Below are 26,241 nucleotides of genomic sequence, written 5' to 3'. Positions count from 1 at the left end.
GAGGATGGAAAGGAGATTACAATTTCAGGGCATTTAGGGGCTGGGCATGAAGGTGTGGGAAGGCAAAACAGCACACCAAAGTGCTCAAGCCTCATAAACTGCTTGCCTCACCTCAACCCCTGCCCTTCTGCATAAAAGGCTTTGCACCCAGCATAGCACTTCTCTGGAGTTTTACATTTACTGGGTGGGCAGTAAAGTGGGATCATCTTCACAGTGCCAGGTGCCACTCGGCACTCCTCAGCTCTGCTGTTTGACAGCAGGAACAGGCAGAGGCTGGCTTGTCTGTCAGCCAGCACAGCTTCAATACCTGCAGGAGCCAAGGGAACTCTGCAGAGTACAGACTTATGGCTGGACATTACAGCTGAGTCTAGAGTTTGTAACCTGGGCAGTTCTGCCCTGCCTCCAAATGCACAAGGGAGGCTGACACTTCTGAAGATGTTTTAAAAGCTGTCTTATTATTTATTCATGCAGCTGGGTTAATTCAACCTGGCTGCAATAGAAACATTGCTTACAATACACAACTGCAACATAAGTTTTCACATCGAGCGAAAGCTAAACTAACATAGCAAGTGGCATCAATAATTGAAATTGCTTTTGGGAGGTAGAGGAGGCTCCAGGGTCAGGTTTGGGATGTGAAAGAGCACAGGCATCTCTGCCTGCATACAGGCTTGCTCGCTGCAGATGATCAGAGCCTGTCCAAGCACTACTGCCTGCTCACAGCCACCCTGCCTGGGCATTTGACCTTGGCAGGACTAAGTGCCTGTTCTTCTTCTGCCCATTTGGGCCACAGAAATGACTGTGGTATTGGGCAAATTGTGCAAAAGCTACTGTATGAGCTCTCCTGTCTGCCACATGCTCTCCAGGGAATACCATGTACCTTAACTTCGCTAAGCGTGGGTGGATGTGGGGACAGCAAGACAGCCCTTGCAGAGTTTATTCTCCCAACCTGTGTCCGTGTTCCTGAGCTAGTTGATGGGAGTTGGATAGGGAATGAGAACCAGATTAGGTCTTAGACAGTTCTAAAATGCCAAAAGGTCTTTGATCTGCCTCCTGTTCCCATAGAAACAGCTCATAAGTTGTGACCAGCCCTTGAGATACAGGGCACTGGAAATGCCAGCACACTGTACAACACTGCCAGCCCTCTTCTTCCTGCAGCATGGACAGGAAAAATAACCAAGATTATAATTCTGGGCCATAATTTCTCCTTTCAATGCCTTGTTTCCATGCATAGCATGCTGCTGGGTGTGCAGCCATTGCCCATCCAGCCCTCATGAGCCGTTGACAAAAAATTTGCTTGCAAAGCCCACCAACCATCGCTACCCCCAAGCTCGGAACTGGCACAGGAAGAAAGTACCTTCAAATGGCACAGCTATAACTAGCTGAACGTGCATGTTTTTTTCCTTCCTGTTTTAGAATATTCTTTGTGTATTTTAAGCCTACTTTCATCTTTGCCTTTAAGGAAGACGAATCAGCCATTTATTGTGAAGAGGGGATGGCAGCACAGATTGTTAGTGCAAGCATATCATCTGTTGCCTGGAGAGATCAGACACAGGTTTGAACCCTGAATTCAGACCCAGTTGCTTGATACTTCTTCAGTCCCTGCCCAAGATATATCCATGTGCACACATCCTTAATATCTCAGTCCCCATCTTTGAGCCTTGTTTTCTACAGCTGTTAATAGGATGGGCAAGGTCACTCTTTCACTGAACGTTTGGAGTGTTACCGTAAGAGGGGCAGTGGAAGCTTCGAGTAATGAGCACGATGGAGTAGGGCCACCTGCTCCAGTGGCCCCCGGGCCACGTGCAGAAACGGGACAGGCAACCCCAACGTAGCAGCTCCTGGACAGTGAGGCTGACGCCAGGCTTTGCAATAGGGACTGTTCCCAGGAGCTGGTGACACAGAGTTCGTAGTCCTATGTGAGGCAGAGGAACATGGTCATTTGCTGGGATGATGCCAGATTTAGGATTACAAGGAAGTGTCAGCCTACTGTTGTTGCAATATTTCCCTGTGTGTGCAGAGGCTAGGTTTGGACTTCAGCAGATTATCTGTCAGGGGAAGCAGCCCACACAATGCTTACTGGAGAAAAAGAGGCAATTACTTTTAATTGTAGCTCTCAGCATGAAGAGGCTGGAGAGTACATGTGTCTTGTTGCTGGCCAAATCAATACCCCTACAGTATATTAAAAAAAGAGATAGACCACATGCCAGGTGCCTGCAACAATAAGAAGCAGCAATTGCAGCTGGAATCAATTTTAAAATTTGGGCCTAGATTTAGCTCTTGAACTTTGGTATCCTCCAGTCTTTCCCTGGAGTAGAAGTGGGGTGCGTGTATGGGATTTGGAGTTTTTGTATGGTTTGGTTCAAGAGAAACCACTGCAAAATTCAAGGGAAATGGAGAACATTTTGGAGAATGGGAGAACATAATAAAGGACCCAGTGCAAAGGACTTCCTGCCTAATGGAAAGGCAGCTCTCACTAAGAATTGTGCTTCTGCATAATAAAAGAAAAGCCTAGCTGAGTGCTGGTCATGCCTTGAAATGGGTCTCTGAATGAGCTAGACTTGCATGAGGAGAGAGGTGTAGGCTGAGAGATGCATGGCTTGTGTCCAGGAGAGGGTCACGGTGAGAGAATTGAAGGTAGCAATCCAGCACAGGCAGCCACTGAACAGAAGCAGGAAGGAAACCTCAGATTTTGTTCTGGAAAAGGACAGCTCAGCTTGTTGGAGATTTTGGAGTGAGGATGTTCCTCAGTGCTCTGTGGCTGCTGTGGCAATGACAAGCCCTTAGTAGCATGTTTTCATATGCAGACCTCCTCCTCACCACAAACAGGACCAACCCCCTTCTTATTATCCTCCTAATGCACTTGGACAAACTCAAAGGGCCACCAATTTCCAACCTGGACAGAAAGAAAACTGAGTGTATAGCCAGTATTCACTTCTCCCTGCTGGTCTCACAGCAAGGAGCAGATATTTTTCCTCCTCTGCCTCTCTTAATACTTCCCAGAAGGCATCAGAAGTGCTTTATATGGATGGGATAGCCTCAGAGTTTCGCAGCCCCCAAACCTGCCACCATGTCTAGTTCTACCACCTGACAGTGCTGAACTCCTGCTAGGTGACCGTAGGCCTTCTGAGGAGGGACTGAAATGAAAAAACTGATGATGTTAAGGGTCAATCACATAGCTGGGAAATGTGTTGAGGGATGCCAGATAGGGATTGGCAATGGTGGAGTTCCTGAAGAGTGGGGATGAAGTGGCATGGAGGACAACAAAGTTCTTCCTGGTGCAGCCAGGGGCAGAGTGGGCTGGCAACTCCTTTAGAGTGCAGGGAGGAGGGGAAGAGATTTCCACACTTACTCCAGGACGTCCCTGTTGAACTGCTTCTTGCTGTTGCCCAGGAATTCCCCAATCATCTGGCGGCTGAGGCCCTTCCGCTGGAGCAGAAAGTGTGCCACCCCAATGGGGGTGTCCGGGATGAAGCCTCGGGAGATCAGGAACTGGATGCCTTTGTCTGGGTTTCTGGAAGGGAAGGACAGAGACATGGTGAGTTTGCGTTGATCTCTCAGAGGCTCACCCCATGGCTTGCATCAATGCAGCCCTTGGTACGCGGCTGAGCTCCTACGAGTTCATGTGTGTGTCAGCAATGGGACTGGTTAGCGTGAGGAAATGTGACTTGCTATGTGCCCCCCTAGCTGCTGCTGAGGACAAAAAGATGTCACAGGACCTGCTGTGTCACTTGCAGCACCTGCTGTCACCTGGTAATCACAAGTGGCATGCCACTGCCTCAAAGGGTCCTGCTGCATTGTACCACACCTTGTCAGTGACTCTTCTGCCATCCATCTGCTCCAGAGTCAAAGGCTCTTTCTTCTGTGAAGAAACTTAGGAGACATTGCTGCCATGGTCTATGGGCAAATGAGGCTCGAGGCTCAAGGCTCCAAGGGGGATAACCAAAGATGGGCACTTTTTCTGTTACATAAATAATTCTCTTTTTCATACATTTTCAATGCTCAGTGTTGAGTGATACTTTTTTACCTGCCTCACCTGAGCTTGATGTTGGCTGCCTGAACAGAAATCCCATATTCAGATTTGCTTATCTCTTCCTCCACTTCCCCCACCCTTAGCTGTGTTTTTTGTCCCTTCTCTATTGATCCATGCCATCAGGCAGAAATCTCTGTGTGTGAGAGAAGGCACCCAGAGAATGCTTTGTCAGAGAAGAGAGGGAGCAGTGTGTGGCTTGCAGACAGAGGGCTTTTCTCCTTCTGTGGCTGTGTCTCTCCGAGAACAGGTCTGGTGCTGAGTGGGCCTGATTGCCTGGCTGTGGGAGTGATTTTCTGCTTCTTAGTGTGCTAGTGTCTGTGCCTGCACACGCAGCTCTTACAGAAGCAGAGTGGTTGGGGTTGGGAGTGACCTTTAAAGGCCATCTACTCCAACCCCCCTGCAGTGAGTGGGGACATTTTCAACTAGACAAGGTTGCTCAGAGATCCCTCCAACATGATCTTGAATATCTCCAGGGATGAGGCATCCACCACCTCTCTGGGCAACCTGTGCCAGTGTTTCACCACCTTCATTGTAAAAATCTTCTTCCTCGCATCTAATTGAAACCGGCCCCCCTTCAGGTTAACACAATTATCCCTGGTTCTATTGCCACAGGCCCCGCTAAAACATCTGTCCCCATCTTTCTTATGAGCCCCTGTGTATCCTAGGAGTGCCTGCGAGCCTATGTGGTGCCTGTCTCGCAGCGCAGACAAGAACAAATTGTACGGGCGTATTGTGCAGGAAGTTTTCTTCCTATATTTCAGTCTGTCTCACTGAAGGGTCTCTGTCATGATGTGCTTTGCTGAGGTGAATCACTGCAATGGCAGGAAGACTGCCACACTTCTTGAGCCAGCAAGTGGAGAGAGGTAACAGGGTGACTTCATGAAATGATGTTATACTTCCATCATTAATCCAAATTCAGGGTTCTTTGTCAAGGCTCAAGGAGCGAGTTTGCTCAGGCAGTTTCCTGGGGTGAGGAAAGAATAGGATGAGATTTCAGAGCACGCGAATGCATGATATGCACAGGCACAGACTGTGACATTGTCAGGTGGTGAAGTATGTGGGTGAGCAACATATGTCTAGCTATAAGGGGATCAGCATTCAGCAGAATGGCCTGCTCCTTACAGGGGCCTCACGGGCATATAAAAAGTAGATGGGCTTGAAATAGTTCTGCTTACTCTGTAATGTCAAAAGAAAATATCCTGGGCAGTGTGGCATCCCTGGGGAGAGGGCTGCAAGAACAATCAAATTTATAAATAGGACAGTGCAAGATCTGATACTGAAAACCCCAGGCCTTCTTCATGGAAAAGCAGCAATACACCTTCTTTATTATCACACAGACCTACTGGTTCACCATGGAAGAGTACAGGTAAAGTTCCCTGCTAAGTGCAAAGGTGATATGGTCAGGACACAAGTCAAACTAAGCAACAGAGATTCATAAAATGAACGTCCACCTGCACACTTTGGTGTTTGGCTAGGGACAGTATGGTGTTCACAACATGAGGATGAACTCAGCTACACCTGTGTGACTCCGGTCACTGGACTGAGTTTGGATCCACTCCAGAGGAGCTGAGAGCTGAATATGGCCAGAAAAATGCACACACTGGCATGGATGTACAGGTGTTCAGTAGAGGTGGCAAACACAATGCCATCAGAGGATGCAGGATGAAACAGTCCAGCTGTGACAGCTCTCCTGAACTGCCTAGACTATAACTCAAATATTCTTTCACTAACAGCAGCCTTTCATCAGTTTTTCCCAGGATTCAATTTGTTCTCCACAAAATCCTGATAGCAATACAGCATCTCTGCCACTGAACACCTGCAGATGTATCCCATGTAGTGCAGCATACAGCTTTTACCCAGATGTGCAGCAGACAACTCTACTCCCCTCTCTCCTGAGCCTGGTCCCTGCTACTCATTTTTGGTGTTGCAGGGGTGTGAAGAAGAGCCAGCAAATGCTGCGGGATTCCTCACGTCCTGCTGGCTTTCCCTCTGCCCACGCAGCCAGCTGCCCACACACACTGAGCTGTTACAGCAGTGCTGCATAATGAAGCACTCGCCATTCCAGGGATTTCACCCCCTCACAGTGCAGCAAGGATGGGGAAAGTGACACTGCATCGATGTGTTTCCAAAGGCGTGCTCTGAGCCAGAGCACTGCCTTCCAAAAATGCAGGGCAAGGCCAGATAGACTGTGGCAGATTCCACTAGAAACTGCAGGCTTTCAGCTCCTGCTCCAGGGAAAGCCAGGAAAAAGGATGTGAGCACACGCACACAACAGCCTCAGCTCCATGCCCTACGGATCAGTGCCCACATCCCAAACCCCACAATAGTAAACTTCTTCTGGCTTCTCCTGGAAATAGACAGGGAAAGCAACAACCAAATAACTGCAGAAAGCCTAATGGCCTTCCCAGCCCCTTGGATAGGAAGTCACAAAGGGAACCATGTGTCCCCTAGATACCACTCAGAGAATGAAGAAAGGTGTCATTCCCCAAGGCTAACACGTTAGTTTCCTCACTCCTGTCCTCCAACCTGACCTTAGAACTGGAAACATGTCCTTCTCAGTTCTGTAAGAGTCCCAAAACTGTCTGACCTAACATCACTTCCCTTCTAGATGTGCTCTGAGACCAATCCTAAAAACCTGTCCTCCTGGGTCCTGCCTCCTGGAGTCCACAGCCTCCATGGTACACATATATAAGTCCTGTGCATTGCCCCTTTGTCTGTGACAAACTTCTGCCTAGGACTGCATAACGATCAGTCCTTGCTTTGACTAAAATGCCCACAATAACGTGTGGAAAAACATTCTCCTAGTATGGGCACATTTCTTCCTCATTGTTAGGGGACTCAAGTGGAAAATGAAAGACAGAGATATGAGAGCGTGATGATAAAGTAAAACCCAGTACTTCTTGTGGCTTGCTTAGATGAGAAAAGTCTCATCAAAAGGCAATGAGCAAATCTAAAACTCCTTAGCTGCTTTCTGCCAATCTACGTGTGACCCTGTGACTTACCCTCCTCTGATGGTAACCTCAGCTCTGCTTTTGCTTTCACACCTACAGCCTTCTCATAGGATATCAAACTCAGATATGTGAGAGACAGGTGACTAAACCTGGTCTGTCAGGCGAAAATCTACCCAAGTATCTGAAGAAAAATGACAGCCAGAGACATAATTTTGCCATTATGACTCATACTGGGCTAGCTATGCTCAGCTCTACCTCTGTCTCTCTGTCTCTTTACTTGGAATTGCCCTATGTTAAGTAACCAGGGCTGGCTTTACAGTCCCAGCTGCATTTGTTCCTTTGCAACAGAGTGAACCAGAGTGATTCCAGGCTCATCTGGTGGATGCCAAATGGACAGCAACTGGAACTGAAGGTTCAGTGAATTCTGAGAGCATGGACACTACTCATGGGACAGAGGGCTTGTTCCTCTGTTAGGCAGAAGAGAAGGACAGTGCTTGGGAGAATTTAGGGAAAGAGCTTCTGGGAAGCCAACCTGTCCTGTGCATTGCATGCCCAGATGGTCATGCCCTTGAATAGAAACGAACTTCCCTGGATATGGATCTAGACCAAGAGCCTGCCATCATCTGTCCCTGTGAGGCATAACACAGGCCGGGAAGCAGAGGAAGAGTTACTTACATATTAAAGAGGTTCAGTCCAATGCGGTAAAGGCGTTTCCTCATGGTGTCTGTGGAAAGTGTGGGGGACTTGCAGCTGGCTGGGTTCTCGCAGTGGTACCTTGGGAGGCTGAGGATCATGGCCTGCAGGGCTTCTTTTGAGGACACTTCAGAGGCTGACTTGGCTGAAGTGGAGGTGCTGCTGCTGCTCAGCTGCTCTGAGTTGTCTGCATTCTCGGACTCGGAGCCTTTGCTTTGCCCTGCCTCATTGCTTGTGTCAAACTGGAGCTTCTGCACCGCCATCTGATCCGGCTCAGCACTGCTGTCCCCCGTGCCGTTGGTACTGACATCCACCTCGGTGAGCATGTGGCTGTTCTCAGGCAAGCTCTCTGGGGCAGACGGTGGTTCACTGGCTTCTCCCTTCCCTTCTCCTGGGCTTTCTTCAGTCTTGGTAGCTTGAGAGAGCCCAGCCTGGTCGTTGCTGCTGAGACAGTTTGCCATGGACACCGAGGTAGATGAGGAGACAGAGATGTTCTTGTTGTCAATCTGAACTGTGACATCTCGAAAAGCCATCATGAGAGTGCTGCTGCTCTTGGGTAGAGTATCTGGCAGGAGACCTTCCTCCTTTTCCTGATCCTGCAGCTCAGCTTCTAAGTCTTGGTTTGGCTGCATGGAGCTAGCGCTGAAGGTCTCCCTGATCTGGTACGAGCCCCCATCTTGCAGGGAGCACATGGTCTTCAGGCTCCAGGTGCTGAGGGCATCATCGATGGATTTGGCCAGGGACTGAACTTGTTCTGTGAAGGAGTCCTCCAGCTCGGTCAGTGCCCCACTGATGGTGGCTGGCAAGGACGGGGACCTCACCAGTGGGATGCCCACGAAGTTGTACCCCTCCACCAGGGCTTTCTCCGCGGAGAAGCTCTCTGAGTTCTGGACGCGGACTTTCCTCAGGGAGATGCGGCGTGGCATGCGGCTCTCCAGCAGGGAGTTGCGGATCTTCTCAAAGTTCTTGCTGAGCTGGTACTGCCGGAACGCGGTCTGGATGGTGCAAGCTGCTCTGCGAGACACCAGGTGGCCGCCGTATTTGTGCTCTAGCATTTCGATCTGAAAAATAGAGAACAGAGACATTAGTTTTTGCCAATTGCCTCCCGATGGCTTCTTGTTGCCCCCGTCCCTACACTGATTAGTCCTCAATGACTGTCAAAGGAACTTCTGACACTGAATTAGCTTTTCCCTGCAATGCCATGCCCTTGATTTCAACAGAAGGTTCCCCTTTGGGCATGACTGGCTAAATCATCAGCACCACGAGCTTCCTCACAGCTGTAACAGGATCATGCCTCTTGCTTGAGTGCCAGTCATAAAAGCTGGAGCCTGCAGGTGCCCTTCCCTTGCAGACTCACTTCTGATGGCCTTTAGGGCAAGCTCATCACTGGGAATACAACGTTCCAGCAATGTGTCTTCCTGCTCAGCGGTGCCCTGGTAATGTTAAGCATTATCTCTTGTCTCAGAGTGTTACTAGTGCTCCTCCCCTCCTCAGCAACCTTAGGAAATACTTTCAGGGAAAGGAGAAATCATTTAGAAAAAGGGAAGAGAATTCAATTTTTAAATGCAGAGAATGCTGGCTTGATCTAGCAGTTAGTGAGAAACATCAACTTCCATATAAGTTAGTGGAGGCTGGGTTTGTTCTGAGTTTGTGTCTCTTAAAAAGCACTCTGGATCCCAGATTGTCTTCCTTTTTGATATGTGAGTTCTTCAGGTGTCAGCCAGCAATGAAAAGAAAAATACCCAGAAAAAGAAAGACTCTCGATTTTGAAAGGTAAAAAAATCTGAATTTTAAGTGTCGAGACAAGATACTAAAAACAAGTAGAAGGAGGATTTTCCTGAGCTGGTAAAAACAAACACATGTAAATACATCAACACACAGCTGAGCACCATCTCAACTGGCTTCAGCAAAGCAGGTATGTATAGTCATTCCTGTAGTCTAGAATTTAAACTTCCTGGTAATCTCCCCACTCTTCCTCTGCAGCTGGGTTTTCACCAACAAGTTCCAGGAGAATGACAGATGATTTGGTTCCAACGAGTGACTAACAGAGGACAAGGGGGACAGTGTGAAGATGAAGGTGGAAGATGGGGTTGAAGAAAAAAAAGAATGAACTTAAACTACCTTCACTGAGACTTAGGCTGAACTATGAGCTGAACTCTACATCGCTGGCACTTCACAGGGCAGAGTGCAGGTGCAGACTGTAGTGTTAATAAGTGTGTGCACACATGTAGAAAAACCAAAAAATGATGAAGGGCAGGACTGAGAGTGCTGGTTAAGTCAGTCCTGGATTAGCAGAGGATTCAATGCATCAGTCATGTGGTGAGTAGGAGCTCATTCGCAGAACCAAAGGACAAGTTTTACTGACTGCATCCTCATCCCCAGACATACCACTTGTCCCTCACCATGCCTTGTTGGCCCAGTACTCACACAGTTTGAAGAACTGAGCTCACACAAGGTCTGAGCTTATGTGCAAGTTGCTTTCACAGTCAAAGTGAGACTGAGGCATCAGCTCACAGAGTCATGTCATGTCACCTGCTTCCTTCTTCTTTTTTACAACATGACATAAAGTTACAGATAAAACCATCAGTGAGTGACGTAGGTACACGTGGAGGCCTGGTCTGACAGCTATGAGAAGTGCAAATGACCTCTGGAATCCTTCCAATACTTTCTCCTCTGGAAGCAGAGGAAGATAATGTGACCTTGGGAGATGACAGGCAGAGAGGAACAACATAAGCCCAGCCATTTTTTGCCTGCACTGATATCCTGGCTGTGGAGCAAGTACTGGGAGGCTGATATTTATGGAAGAGAGTGGGATGGGGAGTGCATCCTTTCATATTTCCCTCTCTGGACATGAAGCAGGGACCTTTGCCTTGTGCTCAAACATCAGGTTGGCTTCTGTTTTCTGTCTGCCTGGCCCTTGAGCTCACAGTCTGTCCAAGGCAAACATCAAAGACCAGCACTGAGAAACACCAGCAGTTTTCTTAGTAATGGGGTTGATCACTGCAGTTGTAGAGGCAGCTGGCTCAGAGCTCTGCTTACTCCTAATTTCAAGAACATTTGCCTAATACTTTCACTGCTGCCCACCCAGAAAGGGTCTGCGTAAATGATGCTAAAAATCACCCCCACAGTAATCATGGATTCAGTGTCATTTACCACAAGACCTGGCAGCAGGCCTTTTGAATAAACAAGGACATCTTAAATCCCACCATAAAACCAGCACTCCTGACACGTCTTTAAAGCTGGCCTGCCTGGAAAGAGACTGAAGTATCCCTTGGCGCTTTCCTTCAGGAGGAAGGCTCATGCAGATAAGTGTAAATTAAACCAATAACCTGCAAAGGCCCAACCCAGACAGTTATTACTGACAACTGACCGTGAGCACTTAAAATAATGATCTGGTTAATGAAAATGTAGAGCTAATTGTGTTAGGAGGGAAAGAGGAACAAATGGGAGGGACAGAATAACTGTAAAATGCAAAATAAAGCAGAAGCAGGAGCCTTACAATTATCTGAGGTTTCCAAAGAGGTGACAGCCATTCTGAAAACATAAAATTCATATGCTCTGATCTTATTAGAGGCCAAGACAAGATGTCACTGCTGATCTGAAGTAAAAGGCCAGTTTATCTCATGCAAGGACAGTTCCAAAAATGGCAGACTTCAATAACTAGTGAGGAGAGATCCTTCTAAAAGTCTAAAGGAACAGAGCAAGCTGTCAGTACCTTGATAAAAAACATCACCAGCTTTTTGCAGTTCATAATCTCCATCCTCCCGGAGGACTAAGACATTAAGGAGCAGAACAAGATCTAAAGTGAGAGGACTTCCCAACTGGTCTGTTTTCTGGCTCATACCAGGGAGGCAAGAATGGGTTCTGCATGTGGTCCACTGCCAACTGGCACTGTCCAAAGAAAGGGAAATCCTACAGTACCTTTCAGCTGGGATAACAGGGACAGGGACTGTTCCAGGGGATTCTTGAGAAAACTGGCAGAGCCAGACGCAGCCCCCCCCCAGAGAGAGGCACCCTCCCCTCTTGTGTTTGGTAGCAGTGGGTCTCCATCTCTTTTTCTTTGCTGTAGCCCAGCCATTTACTGCTTATTGATGTCTGAGACCTACTCATTTGCTGTCAGGTCGAGCTAACTGACAGTCCAAAGGAATTAAGGATTTCACACAGCTGTAGCCTGTGTTCTTCCTCTCCAGAGGAGGAAAGGGCATCCATTAGCACCACAGCAGTCACGGGTAATGGAGATGTATGTCTGTATGGCTGAAGGAACCTTCTCTTCCCATCTGAGAGGCGAGAAAGGCCAGACCTGATTGGCCTTCTCTCACTCCTAATAAACCCTATGAATCACAAGTAATTGCCTACTTAAAGCTACTCTTCTCTGGGGAATGATCTGACAGCCGGCACCAAAGGAAGGGAAATGCAGGAGGGGGATCACAGGGATTTCAAAGAATAATTAGCTTAATACATTTCTGGGCCTCAATATGAATACCCATTCTGAGCAATTCAGGCCTTGTGGCTGAATTAGAAATGGCTGTGAAATATCCACTGCCATGAGGGATTGCAGATGAAGGGAGATTTAACACGGTCAGCCTAAGGCAAGCCAAAGTGCAGGCCTGGATACAGCCAAACATTTGAGGCTCATGCCCCATGGCTCTGTTGCCCATAGGCATAAATTCATAAATCTGCCAGGAGAGATCATGGCCTGTTCTTATTCTCGGTTAGCACTGGTTGCCACTGAGCATGGTGATGTGCCACCATGTTAAAACAAGAAAAGAATCAGGCTCAGGGACAGAAACTGAGTCACTCAAGGCAATGCATGCATTGTAAAAAAATTAGAAAGAAAAAAAGACAAAATTAGAAAAAAAAAAAAGACATACAAAGCATACATGTTCTCTCTCACTCATTCTTAATGCTTCCCCCTCCCTCCAGCTTCTCACAATGGAAGGACATTGCTCTAAGGGATATTTGTTAGTGGGGTGTTTTCCTTCATCCACGGGACACCTGCTGCCCTTCAGCACAGCCCAAGAGTATGTGTGACTGAAAGCATGCTCCTCTTTCCTGTGATCCCCAGTGATGCCATGAAGATTTTTTGCCTTTTCTTTTATACCCCTGTTATACCTTTTTACAACTTCTGTATTCTTAGTGCTTTTTGCCTACATTCTTGCACTTGTTTGTCAAGCTAAGAGACTAAACATTTAGAAGCTTCGTAGCTAGGGATCAGTGCGCCCCAGACCCCAAGGTCCTCTCCAGAACACATTCTGTAACCTGAGATAGAACCATCCAGGGGAAGGTTCCTTAGGGAGGGGGGCTCACTCGAGCCTCTCATTGGGGAATCTTTGATAGATCTGCTAATTAGTAACATCTATAATGTTATACCAGATCTTTTGGGGTGTGCATTGAGGTGTGCATTTCAGTGCATTCGACCTGGCCGTGTGCACCTAAGGATCCTTAAAATAAATACCAAGGTAAAATCCCTTTTCCCCTTCTAACTGTGTATGACTCCTGATTTTAAGACCAGGAAAAGGCATCACAAGCATAGAGTACTTCTGCTCTGCTCACTATCAGAATTCTCTGTTTCATGGGGTAGGGAGCAAGGAGAGACATGAAGCCACTCATGAGCTCTCTAGGATGATGCTGAGGGGCAATGACTGGTCCAAGCTCTGCAGAGGAGGCTGCACTTTACCCTCCTTCCTTACTAGCACTCAGTCCTCTCTCAAAAGGTAAATGTGACTTCAATTGTGCAGTGAGACTAAAAATGTCTCCTTCCACCTGTTTTTCTTAGTGTAAGTTCTATTCCTGTATTACAAGTTCTGCTATAAGTAGGGCTCTACTGGGACAGCACTGTGCAGGTCCTACTACCATTATTACCATTTAAGAGAACTACCTGATGAGTAAATTGATAGGAATACCTATAAAGACACATACTACAGTGCAAGGGTGGAAGAAATAGTGTTCTTTGCTGCCTGAAAATCCCCCCTGCCAGAGCTGGAGGCAATTCACTGAGGACATCCGTGCGTCTGAAGGGGCACACAAATTGTAAGGCCCCTTTGCTGTGAGAAAAGTGGTTTCACCAAGGAGATAAGCTCAGTCCCTGCAAGGTCAGTTCTGCGGGCACCAGCCATTAATGAACAATCAGCTAAACACATCTCTCTTGTTCACATGCATCCAGGGCAGGTTTGGCCTCTGCTGCAAGAACAATGATATGGCAACATGACCTTAAAGCTAAAATAACACAGGACAGACACTCCCCAGGACAAACCAGAGCAGCTCTAGGACAACGAGGAGGCTAAGCCCATATATAGCAGTCAAGATGTGGCCCACCCTGAGGATGTGTCACATTAGTTTGTGAAGCCAGTTAATTAGTCTCTCTTTTTTTTTTCCTGGTGTGAAGCAAGAATTCTGTCTGAGTTGAGTAAGCAGTATTTTGAGAAAGACAGAGTTAGAGAGCCAGGGTGTCTCCTTTGCTCAGAAATTATTGGGTCATTGATCTGACATGTATGTTTAGGGACAGAATCAGTGCCTTGAGAGAAGTGGTAGAGAGATGTCCCAGAAGTAGCAGCTTCTTCTGTGAAAACCTCATTAGCTGAGACCCTTCAGCTGCAATAGCACAGCTCCCACTGAATTCTCCCACTGAACATAATCTGGACACTGTCACTAGTGTTTGCTTGTCCTCCTCACCTCACAGACTGCATGGTCTGCATATCCTACAGCCTCTGGTTGAGCTGCCTTCCCAGGGAAAAGGCAGAAATTATGCTTTAGGTTCTGTTTAGCACAACAGCTCTCCTGGACTGTAATCTGCAGAGACATGGAGGGAGGGGGCACATTCCACCTCAATATCTGTGAGGGAGGAGGCCAGCTGCTGTTAGACCCTGTCCCACTGTCCCCTGCTGGGAGCCCATCCAGAGATGGAGCTAGAGACGGGCACGCTTGTGTTCTGGAGCTAGGCTGGCGCCTCAGGCACAGAAGGCAAGGCTTGCAACTTCTAGGACTGAGTCATTTTCTCTCAGCGTGGTAATCCTGCCTATCTTTTCAGCATCCTACTCTGGACTGAGGGCAGTGGTGGCAGCAGTGTACAAATATCATGGTAGATACTGTGCAGGACACTCACTGAATAAACCCCACTTCCTCTTGAAAGCTCATGCCAATGCAAAAGTGTGCTGGGGGCCTGCCCCGCATGATCCAAGATGGCAAGATGGTTCTTGGAGACTCTCCCATGAGGGAGGTCACCTGGAACAACCAGCTGCTGGGAGCCCCACAAGCACTGTACGCTTGGGAGCAAGGCACTACCTCTGGATGCCCATCTCTAAGCTTACACTCACAGCTGGGTTTCTAGGTCCATTTTGGACCACAGAATCCAGGCAAGGAGGAGCAGACAGTGGCAGGTTTGGGTGAAAGGGTGACTCAGCCAGAGGTGGGGAAGCTACTTCCTCCATCAGCCCCAGGAAGCCTAAGGGGCAGGTAGGCAGGGCCAAAGCTCAAGGTGAACAAAAGGCTAAAGTACTTGCTGAAAGTCGTCCCACCACAGTGCAAATGCAGTCCCACCCGCCCCATCCCCTTCTCCCACAGCCTGAGGAGGAAGCCTTGGTACCTGTTTATTCTTTAGGTCAAGGGAGAGCTCATAATCGGAGGCAGCTGCATGGGAACACGAGGCCGTCCCTTTGCTGCGCTGCACTCTCACTGGGGAGCCCGTGTGGTGGAGGCTCGCCTTCTGCACCAGAGGGGAACACCCCGCTGCCTGCTCTTCTTGGAGCTCCGCATGCTGGGCTTTTAGCGTCAGGGTGTCGGACCTGCCTTCCTGGCCACTCTGTCTGCCGGCCTCCTTCGGATCCTCCGTTTCACACCCGGCTTTCTTGCTTGTGGAACCGCTGGGATCGTCACTGTGAACAAAACGCAACGTTTCTCTTTTTTTATTTGTTTATATTATATTTGGTTTATGGTCATGTTTGTTGTTGTTCACTATACTCACTCCCTGAGCTGCATTTTAAATGTCTGGGGAGCCTGGGCTGTCAGGGGTCTCCTCCAGTGATGGGTCAGGACTCAAGGCTGATCCAGCCAAAGCTCTGATGCCTCCCTCTCTAAGGGCAGGCACCCCTGTATGAACCAGTCCTGTGACTCCAGGAGCTGCCTGGCTGCCTCTGCTCCAGGTGCTGCAGCTGGAGGAGGCGGGGAGCCAAGGAGGGTGTTATGGCCTATGGACTGCTCTCCTGCCCTCTGGAGCAGCTGGCAATCACCCCTGTGCACTTGCTGCCTATTGCTCAGCATCTCCCTGCACATTCTGAGTCCCATCTGGCATGGAGCCTGGATCCCAAGGAACCAGTTTTCCCTTGGGAGTGTCTAAGGGCATGTGGGAAATGGGGCAGGGGTGACTGAATGTTGCAGAGTTTCCAGAGAAACTCTTGCAGAGCTGAGACTATAAAGAGGCAGCAGAGCCAGCCAGCCCTGAGATCCTGACCCTTTAAAGAGCGTCTCCAATACAGCCATCACAGACTGCAGAGCTTCCATGAAAGAAGCCGCCTCCTTCTGACACACAAATTGCTTTGCCACTGAGATCTTGTGGAGAAGGGAAAGTTCTCTTTTCTCCTGTCAGCCACAGCAGCAGTTGTGCAAAACTAGGGCCTGACAACAGTGCACTCTAAGAGAGCTGACATCTTGCTCCAGGCAGGATGGGATTAGCATATGTCTGATCCACTGAAGTGATGAGGAAGTCTGTACTTAACCCCTCTTCCCAACTATATTCCAAAATCACCAAATTTCAAACAAGATTTTGTTATTCTGGGGTTCTGTTTGAACCGTGAGAGTGTTTGTTCATTGTTACCTTAGCCTCCTTCCTGTGGCTACAGAGGAATAATTTATGATTTCCAGGAGCGTTCATGCCTACATGGACTCTGGCTGCTACTGCACCATGTCCATCAGACACAGTTTCAATGGTTTCCAAGGGATGAGCATTTAGCTGGGAACAACATCAACTTTGGAAATAATTACTATGGAACCAAGGCATTTAATTTCACTGAAACCAAGGATATGTACTGCCTCCCATATTTAAACACTATCAAATTATTTAATTCACTTCTGAATCATATTTCTTTCTCTTGGTTTTGCTCCACATAAAACCAGTTCTGCTATCAACTAGATAATAAATCCTTTTATGATTGGTGTTGATGTCAGAGCAAAAAGAGGGAAATTAGATATGATTTTCTGTAGTGCCCAGATTACTTAGAAGCATTTAAGTCTCATTTTCAAAAGTGCTGTAAGCCCTTAAGAGTCCAAATCTTCTAGCTGTAGATAGACTTTGCCTCCTAAGCCTCAGAGCACTTTTGCACACGTACTAGTACTTTGAAAGGAAGTTTATTCTCTCCAATGGCAGCTTTTTCTGTTCAACAGATTAACAGTCAAATTTAGAAATATTCCCACAGTTTCTAAGAGGGCTCCAAGTCTGATGAGCCAGGCACTACCACAACTTCAGAATTAAGAAAGATGAAGGACTTAAATTTAGAAAGTTTCTTCTTTTATACATATACCTGTAGTCACTAGTTACACTTAAAAAAATAAATTCACAGAAGAAACCAGTCTCTTACATAAATGCTATATAACCAACTGTCAAAGAGTCTTAAAATGACGTCTTTGCATACTCATCAGTCAGGAAATACATTAAAATGAGGCATAAAACTGTTCTTTTAGGTTGAACACCTTATAAAAGTTTGCATTGTTCTATTCTTGATGCTACACTTTTTCCTACACCTAAAGATATTTTTAACTCTTGATTTTAACTCTCTCTGTTCTACATCCATCCACATTGCAGGAAATCTTACTAAAGGGCTTTTCCCTTACAGATCTCACTGTAACATTTTTATTGGCAGCCCCCGTTCTATCCATTCTGATTTTAACCAACAGAGCAGCAATTTTTATCCTCAGCCTAAGGGACGACCAGGGGACATAGATTTGATCACATTTTCATTGAAGTGCATGGCAAAAGCTTCCTGAGTACTTCAGTGGGAACTGGACTGTACCCTATAAAGCAATTTCAGCTAGATGCATAAGCTCTCATTCAGCAAGACACACACTCCAAATTGCTCTGCTGAGTCAAGGCCACAGTGCCCAATGTGCTATGCAGACCTTCTTTAGGGCAAGTCAGGGCCTGAGGCAGTCAGATGGAGAGCTCACCTTCCCTTGACTTCCCTTGGAGCCTCAATGGACTCTAGACGCCAGCAAATATTCCCTGACATGATGGTCCTCTAAACACTGGCACATATGCTTAGCTCTGCTTTCCCGAGGACTCCCCTGGCTGCTCTGGGTAGAACATGGAGCGTGCCTAAGGGTTTGCGGTGCTCAGTCCTGCTGCTCCATAAGGAGGACATCACCTCTGGTGGGTGCATCTCTCTGCTTGGTTTTCTGTCACACACAGTGTAGAGCCTGAGTGAGTAACATTCACAGTGACAGGATATCCTGCATCCTCTGCTAATGCAGAAGTAAAACTAGCAGGCTTTGTAGAATCGCAAACTAACCTAGGCTGGGAGGGAAGGCTGGAGGTCTCTCCTCCACCTCCCTGTTCAGAGAAGGGCCATTTTCGGAGACAGATAAGGTTGATCTGGGCCTTTTCCAGGCAGCTCTTATATATTTCCAGATATGAAGGTTCCCCAGGCTCTCTCCCCAGCCTGGAGCCATCAATCCCTGCCCCAGAAACACTGTAAGAGTGCTGGTCTCCAGCCCTGCCACAGCTTTCCCCTTTATGTGGCCACAGGCCACTTGATCTGGACCTTGAAGACTGACTTCCTAACTAACCCTTGGACCTGCCACATCACCATGGATCTACTGATGACTGGGCAGTGTCTGACCCTAGGTACCCTCACCAGACCCGATTCTGACCCTTGCCAGGGAGGCACAGGGTGTTGGACCAATCTAAAATGCTCAAGAAGCCTCCGTTAACCTCCTTAGGCATTTAGGTTATTCCTCAAAACACAGGAGGGCCCTAAGACTGCAAGGACTATTCAGCCACAGATGTGTGAGAAGCACCATCAGCCTCAGCACTGCTCTCCCAGGGCATTACTGAAGCCCCTAAAGACCCTGTGCTGGGATAAGGACATCAGCTAAGCACACATACACATTAACCCTGCCTTCCTCCTCCATGCATGCTCCAAGCCCGGTGGATACAGCCATACAGAACGGATTGTGCTTATGCATGGAATTTCCTCAGGGTCAAAATTCGGTCAAATCAAAATCAGATTCCACTGGAGCACTCAAAGGCATTTTTCAGCTAGATGTTTTTATGCTAAATATAAACTTTTAAACCCATGCTGGTTTGGCTGTTGTGTTGTCCAGAACGCGATAGCAAACACTCTTGCTGAAGTGGGAATAGTTTCTGCATGTTCTGTTGTGGGAAAAAATGTGATAAAAAATGGCTGAACCATTTTTAAGTTTTTTTAGTGTGAAAAAATCTGGGGAAAAAAAAAGGCAGACCTACTTCACCTTTGAACAAACCTGGGAAATTTCAGCTTCAGCGGTAAACTTCAGTGACTTATAAGCAGTGGAAAAAATGGGTAAAGACTGATATTGCTTAGCAGTCTGAATGTTACCATTACAGCCCTATGGTTCCACTTACCAAACCTGTATTCATCCCAGGTTTACTCCCATCTTGAACCTGTTTCTGAGGAAGTGTTTTGGGAAGGCCTATTCTTTGTTCTCCAGTAGCAATGACTGATGAAGCCCCAAATAAGAAATAAAATACACTGCTAAAGATCAAAATTGATGCTACCGTGAAATAAACTAAAACTTAACAATCCTGACATTTTCCCTCTGTCCCAAGTGACACCGTTGATTTGCATTGGTAGGACACAGGTTTTGTTAACAAAAGAAGGCTCAAGGATCTATTATAATCACAGTAACAAACAGTACGGAAAGTAAGGAGGGCAAGGATAGATAGTATAGCATGAAAGATCTCTGGGGAAAAAAAAATGTTATTAAGCAAATTAGGGGAATTCATTTGCTTTCCCTTGGCCAGTAAGCAATCAGACTCCCTGGCTGTGGGATGAAGAAAGGGAATGGAGCTATTGCACATTCTGTTTCTTGGATGAGAAAATTGGTCTGACCACTTGTCATAATTAGAAGTCCCACGCAGAGTCTAAGGTGTGAATCCCAAAGTCCCGGCCAAACTCCAGCTAGGTCAACTTAGTTCTGAATCCCAGCATCACCCCTGCAGTTTCAGCTGTAATCAGTGTTCTTTACTTGCTGTCCTCAAGTATCATATGCCACCATTATTCACGGCTTTTACAGTCACGCAATCAGTTAGGGAAGGTTTGTAATTTCTTTGAATTCTGTCTGATTCAAAGCTGCAATATTAATGTAAATCACTTGCAATCACATAAAAAGGAAGACTACAAATTCAGCTGTTCTCTTCCTCCTAGGTGTTCCTACATGACTTTTATGGCCCACAACAACAAGCCTAGTCACTATTACAGATAGATTCCATCTGCTGTGAAAAATGTCTCTCGTGTTGCAGGTATGTCCGCTTGCACTGCTGACTTGATATGCCTGTGGCAGACACAGCCAGCTTTGTCAACAGAAATGGTGACTACAGACAATCTGACTCAGGGCTTATATAAAACACTATCCCCAGTCTAGCATTTCACAACACGGATGTCAGGGTTGTGAGCTGAATCCCAGTGTTTGTTTCAAGAAAGAGGGATGGTGAAAAAGCTCTCACTGAGACAATTCAGCTGGCATCCATAAATATTTTTATTTAGCACAAGTAAGTAAGACTTCTGATACTTAGCTTTTATGTGCAGGTTTCTCAGGAAGATTTTATGTAAGGATTAGAGTAAGGGAAGGATGAAGGGAGAGGATAGAGGAGAAATGGTATCACGGTGAGGGGTTTTTATTACTCTCTTTTTTCTCCCTCCCTGCTGTTTTGGGAGCGTAAAGACCAAATCTGTGACAGTAAATTATCAAGCCAGAGAAGCCCATATGCCCATTTCTAGCAGTATCAGCTCCCCATGTCTGCACAGAGCTGTTGTGTCACTGTCTGTCCTGGGAGAGATATGACTGCTTTGCACTTGCTACATCATCAGGATGTTGCACTTCCTTGCATACTCCTCATCACCTCCTTGCTGCTGGATGGAAATACATGTTTCCAGCTGGGCAAGGATCTGTGCTTCTAATTGACAGCTGTGGAGATGAACCATGGTTATCTACTGGATCTTGACTGTCAGGCTTAGACATTCCCATACTTCATGACTTGAGAAACAACACGCAGCCCCTTCCCCTCAGATATTTCGAGGCAGACCTGCAGGCAGGAGCACAGAAGTTGGATGCTCCAGCCATTATATTCCATTGCATCACTGTTAAATACCAGGATCAGTTCATGGTCTAAGAGTAATTTTCAGAGCTCTCAGGAAAGGGTTTGCAGGGTAGCTGAGTGACTAAACAGGGCTCAGGGGCCAGAAGAGCTACTCTTCTCAAGGACAATAATGTTAGTCCTGTAAGAAATTAAAACTGAGCTTTCTCACTGATCACTCCAGAGCTACAGAGCTCCCATGTGGTCAGCACACAGAACTCATCTCTTTGCGCCTTCTCTCCCTTTCCAAGAAGAACAGATTTTGAAGATAAATAAGAGCGATTTTGTTACAAAGTAACAAACAATAGCAGTGGCACCTCTGGATTTGGTGAGTGGTTTAAGAAACCAGTCACTAAAGAAGAGGATGTTCAGATGCCCTGTTGCTAGGTACAATGGTTATGCAAAAAGGTCTAGCTAATCGCACAGAAGGACGCTATGGCTGTGAGGTCCTGCAGAGGCTTATCTCAGCTCTTTTTTGTGTCCCTGTGTCACTCCAGGGGAAGACCATATTTCTGTTTCCCATGTATAACTTTCCAAACGCCTTCTGCATGGTATTCACAGTCAGTGAGCAGGATTGTGACCTGTAACTGAGGCAAAGACTACATGGACTGGTTGTGAAAGACCACAAAAATTTATGCATCCATTTCACAGAGCTCCTTATGAGGACTGGTTGGTTATTGTACATACAGTGTTCTTAAATTGCTGTAAGTGATTAATGGCCTGATTAATTGCCTCTCATGGCCTTATACGAGACTTCAAAGCTTGAGAGATGTCAGAACAAAAAAAAACCTACAAAGTGCCATATAGAGAATTAGAAAATGAGTTCACTAGCTAATGCCAGTAGAATGGAGTCCAGACCCCAAGTCTGCAAGAACCTGTGTTCCCTCTGTCTTTCCTGAGCTTCCCTACTCAGGAAAAAATATCAGCTGCTGACTTAGCAGAGTCCAAAGTGCCTTTTCAGTTTATTTCCTTTCAGTGTTCCCTGAGGACACCCATGACATATGTTGAATGGGTTCATCAGAATTCAATGAAAAAAAAAAAAAAAAAAAAAGCTGAGAGAGGCTTGGTAATATATTATGGGATCTTTTCAAAGTTGAGAGATTTCTGACATGCAGGGGGCCTGAGTGCAAAAGAATTGCTTCTGATTTGCTTATAAGTTCAGGTTTTAGGGTGATTTGGAGGCAATGCTCTCTGGGAGCCTGCTGAAACTGATGGAAGGCAAAAGTCTCTCCTGCCAGAAAGGCAGGGAACTTGGAACTTGATCTTGGCAAATCATCCCCTGCCAGCCAAGCTGCAGCTTTCTCAGACAGTCTCCCCCAACAAAGACAAATATAGGAACAAGATCCTGATTTTGTCTACATCCACATAACACCTTGCAAAGCAGTGGCATCCAGCCATCTTCTCACACTAGTTTTACCCAAGAGGAATTAATGGTAATTAGCCAAGCTCATTACGCATTCCAGTATGCATTATTTGTTTCATAAAAGGTCTGGAATGCACACCTGTAAAATAGATTTGACAGTATTGTACAGTAAATATATTGGAAATCAATTAAATTTAACATCCTTTAGACTGAACCAGGCAACCTCTTTTCAGCATCACTTGAAGTGGTTTCAGTGAGATGTGCATTAAGCAGACAGAGAATGTAATAATACTAGCGAGAACCTCCTGTCTCACAGGGACCATCATGCCAAAGTCAGGGCCTTCATTTCAGATTTAGTCTTTAAACTCGATCCCTGTGTGCTGTGTAATTCCCACATTGTTGTGTTGTTGTGCCTTTTGCTATGGAACAGCACTACAGGAGCTAAACATTTCTGAAGCACCCCATTCCCTCCTGGTGCAAAGATGATTGTCCAGGTGTCAGACTGGGCTGGCTACCTGTCTGAGGGCCTGGCTCTCCATGATGGATTTCAGCCACCAGAGGACTAAGATCTCTGCTTTTCCATGAGGACAGACAGGCTCCTCCAGAGGGTGGCTTGGAATAGCTAAGGCAGCTCTCACTTTATGAGAAGTGGTGCTCATGGTGCAAGGCTGGCTGTGCTGGGTGGTGTGGGTGGCTGTCATAGTTTTTTTCTTATAGTTCCTACATGTGTCTGGGTGACACCTCAGAATGGCACTTGGGCCACCTCTTTGGCACACCCCTCTTTCCTCTTCCCCTCCATGCCTCCTGTTTCACCAGCTGCAGGAGCACACGGCTCAGCCTAGGAAGTGGAGCCCCTTTCTGAGCTGCCTGTCTCACCTCAGGGCTTGGCACCCTGGGCTGGTTGCTGTGCTGTCTCTGCAGGTTAGACACAGGTCCCGTGGCCTGTCACTGCAGACAGGGTTTCTTGTGGCTGCTTCAAACAGGGCACCTGTGCTTCACTGAGGTGTGAAGAGCACCAAGTGAACACTGAAGGCACAGGAGGCCCTGCTCTGCAGGGTTTAATTACTTTTTTTTAACCCCACACCTCTCTTGCCTCTGCAGTGTTTGGTAAACATGACCTTTTAGAGAAGGAAAAAGCAGATGGCATCCTGCATTAGTGTAACTGCCCGCTCAGCACCCCGGGAAAGAGAAACTTGGCTTCTCAGCAGCAGTCTTTCTGCCACTTCGAGTCAGACCTCTTGGCTCCTCATCCCCGAGGCAGGTTTGAACATCACCAAATTCGCTGACAAAAGCCTGCCGGTGCAATCATGCAGAAGACAGAATTTCACTGCTAAAATGAGATGAATTCAGGGCTGGGAGGCAGGAGAGTCTCTACAAGACAAGGAAAGTTTGCATGTTCCTCAGCCCATTGCTCTCCCAATCCAGCAGTGAGCTGGGTGAGGGACTCCCGGCATTTATAGACCTAGGCAAGTGCTTCTGCCGTTCTCTTTTTCCACCTGTTGTGATGGACTCTAGGTTGGACTGCACCTCTCGGTTCCTTCCTAAGCCATCAGGGTAATTGATTTGTGAAGGCAGTGAGTGAGCCACTTCATGGGAAGATCTTGGTGTAACTCAGATAAATTTTGTTTCTATTCTCAAGTATCTCAGCTATTTCATCTCTACTATCTCAGCTATTTCATCTCTACTTCATCTTCTGCTGCAGCCCAGTAGAAGGTCACTGCTTGTGTCAAACCAAGCAGAAGGAAGCCTGGTTCTCCTCAACATAAAGAGTAACAAAGCCACAAATCACCATCCTCCTCAATACAGACAATCCAAACAGCATTCACCAGCTTTAGGAAATCGGGTATTACCCAGGTTTTAACTTTGCCTCTCTGTTCAGATCTAGGGGATATCTTGCATTGCCCTTTAGCTGAAGACCAAGATAGAAACAGCATGGTTAGCATTCCTGCCTCCTTTCCCCAATGAAGTGACCACCCCCACAGCCTTATGCAGCAGGCACAAAGCTCTACTTTTCCAGTTTTTAATCTATTTTGTCTCTGCTGCTTCACTTACACTCCGATCCACTTCATGTCACATTTCTTCCCTGAGGCCCTATTTCTTTTTCTATCTTTTTTCTTTCCCGTTTGGAAAACAGGATGACTTAGCAACTTACATATTTGGTCACACAAGCTCATGTTTCCCTAGGGCACCTCAACTTTTCTTACCAATGAGGAATGGAAATTATTCCTACCCCTATTCTCTGTTCTCAGACATGGAACTTTTGGGGCAAGATCATAAAAAAACCATGAAGTTTGCCTAGACTCAACCAATCCTACTGTGGTTTTGAGCAGTATCCTGGCCTGTGTTATAAATGGCTTTATTCCTGTGGATTGCAACTTCCTCAGTGGAGGATCTAGCCCAATATGCTCCATTTTAGGACATTCTGTAACATTCTTATCAGATCCAGTTGTGTTGTAACAGCACAGAGATACTTTTCACAACATCATTCTGCACCATCCAGGTTTGTGCATCTTGACCTACCACTCTCACATCAGTGCATTCTGGGAAATTACAGGAATTGGTTATATTTTGCCAGTCACCTCCAAAGGCACGAGGAAAAAAGCACTAGCCTATCCCCATCTTCCCTCTTTCTGCAAAAGAGGGAATGAGAGAGACTGCAGCCAACCGAGGTACACAGGCAACAATAACAGCATCATGACCTGCTTACAGGAGAGCAGTATAGGAGAGCAGAGTCCCACCATACCAGTGTGGGACACGACAAAGGTGACACACAACTCTAGTCACTAAGTAAAGTGTTTCCAGTGGGGCAATGGTACCATCTGTGTGTGGAAAGAGCCAAAGTGCCAAGCATGGATAAAAGTTAGTGGAACACACTTCCAAGTGACACGGCCAGACTTAGGTTCCTCAGTCTCATAAGAAAAATCTCACTGAACTCAGGTCCTGTTTATGACACTTTTCTTCAGGATGATGTTTTCTCACAGAAGACGGAGTAGTCTCTAGCTATACTGCAGTTTTTGAACAGGTGAGGTCACAGTCCAAATACCTCCCAACTTTTTTACATGTGCTCCCTCAGCTATCTGCTTCTGTTTGCAGAACCCAAACAGGGTGGGCTGAGCAGCTGTACAGTGTGCTCCTCTTCAGCATTTCAGACTCTTCAGTTCTTCCTGAAGCATATGAAAACCTGCCAGGGGCACACGCAGGAGCAGGAATTCTAGTACACAGAGATGTTTTTCCAGAGGGAGAACTCAGTGTTTCTGAGCACAGAGCCTGTCCCATAGGGGTGACCAGAAGATGAACTTTCATAGGAGTGAGTTAGTGTTTCAGAGCACCAAAAAGACAAAAGGCCTTTGGATTGACATCACACTACAAGAAAATGTGTAATAAAAGGCCACAGTCTCACTGTGTCACTGCCAAAGAATGCTGGCATGAACAGGATTATTCCAGCCAAGGGACCTGCTCATTTATCTCCTGCTCATATGTTCTTGTTCCCTGCAGTTCCTTCTTTCATTTAAGCTATTTTTTATCTTCCTGCTTTTCCTGCTTCTTCTCTCCTGTTATTCTTCCTCTCTGTACAGTATGTTTGCCATCTATTTTTCTTACAGTAGCACTGTTACATTTGTTGGGATGAGTCTGTCTCCCTTTCTTTCTCCTTGACTCTTTTTTCCATGTCTTTTCCCTATCTGTCGCTGCCTTGTAAGCCATTAACAAGCATGTGGGCAGAGGGTCCACAGAAACCACCTGTCAAGTTCACCAGAGCACAGCTTAGTGTACAAAAGGTCTGGAGTGGCTCCATTTTGGGGCTGTGTGCATCTTGACTGATGCAGATCAGGTCAGATGATATTAGCAGAGGATTAGGATGAATGGTGTGAGCTCCACCACAGTC

The 26,241-nt window shown here is 46.8% G+C and overlaps 1 protein-coding gene across 4 annotated transcripts in view; it reads right to left on the bottom strand.

Moving 5' to 3' along the window:
• Window positions 1-26,241, bottom strand: part of IQSEC3 (IQ motif and Sec7 domain ArfGEF 3) — a 99,972-nt gene that overhangs the window by 23,644 nt on the left and 50,087 nt on the right. For all 4 annotated transcript variants that reach the window (XM_048299976.1, XM_048299980.1, XM_048299979.1 and 1 more), the window contains exons 3-5: window positions 15,257-15,545; window positions 7,657-8,735; window positions 3,350-3,511 (exon numbers count right to left, since the gene is read on the bottom strand). In XM_048299976.1, coding sequence (XP_048155933.1) covers window positions 3,350-3,511; window positions 7,657-8,735; window positions 15,257-15,545 — 1,530 coding nt within the window. The remainder of the gene's footprint in view (window positions 1-3,349; window positions 3,512-7,656; window positions 8,736-15,256; window positions 15,546-26,241) is intronic.

This window comes from Corvus hawaiiensis, chromosome 4 (genome assembly GCF_020740725.1).
Source record: "Corvus hawaiiensis isolate bCorHaw1 chromosome 4, bCorHaw1.pri.cur, whole genome shotgun sequence".
In the NCBI taxonomy this organism is placed as follows: Eukaryota; Metazoa; Chordata; class Aves; order Passeriformes; family Corvidae; genus Corvus; species Corvus hawaiiensis.
Note: the sequence above shows the minus strand (reverse complement) of the source record. Positions and strands in the feature narration are given on the sequence as shown.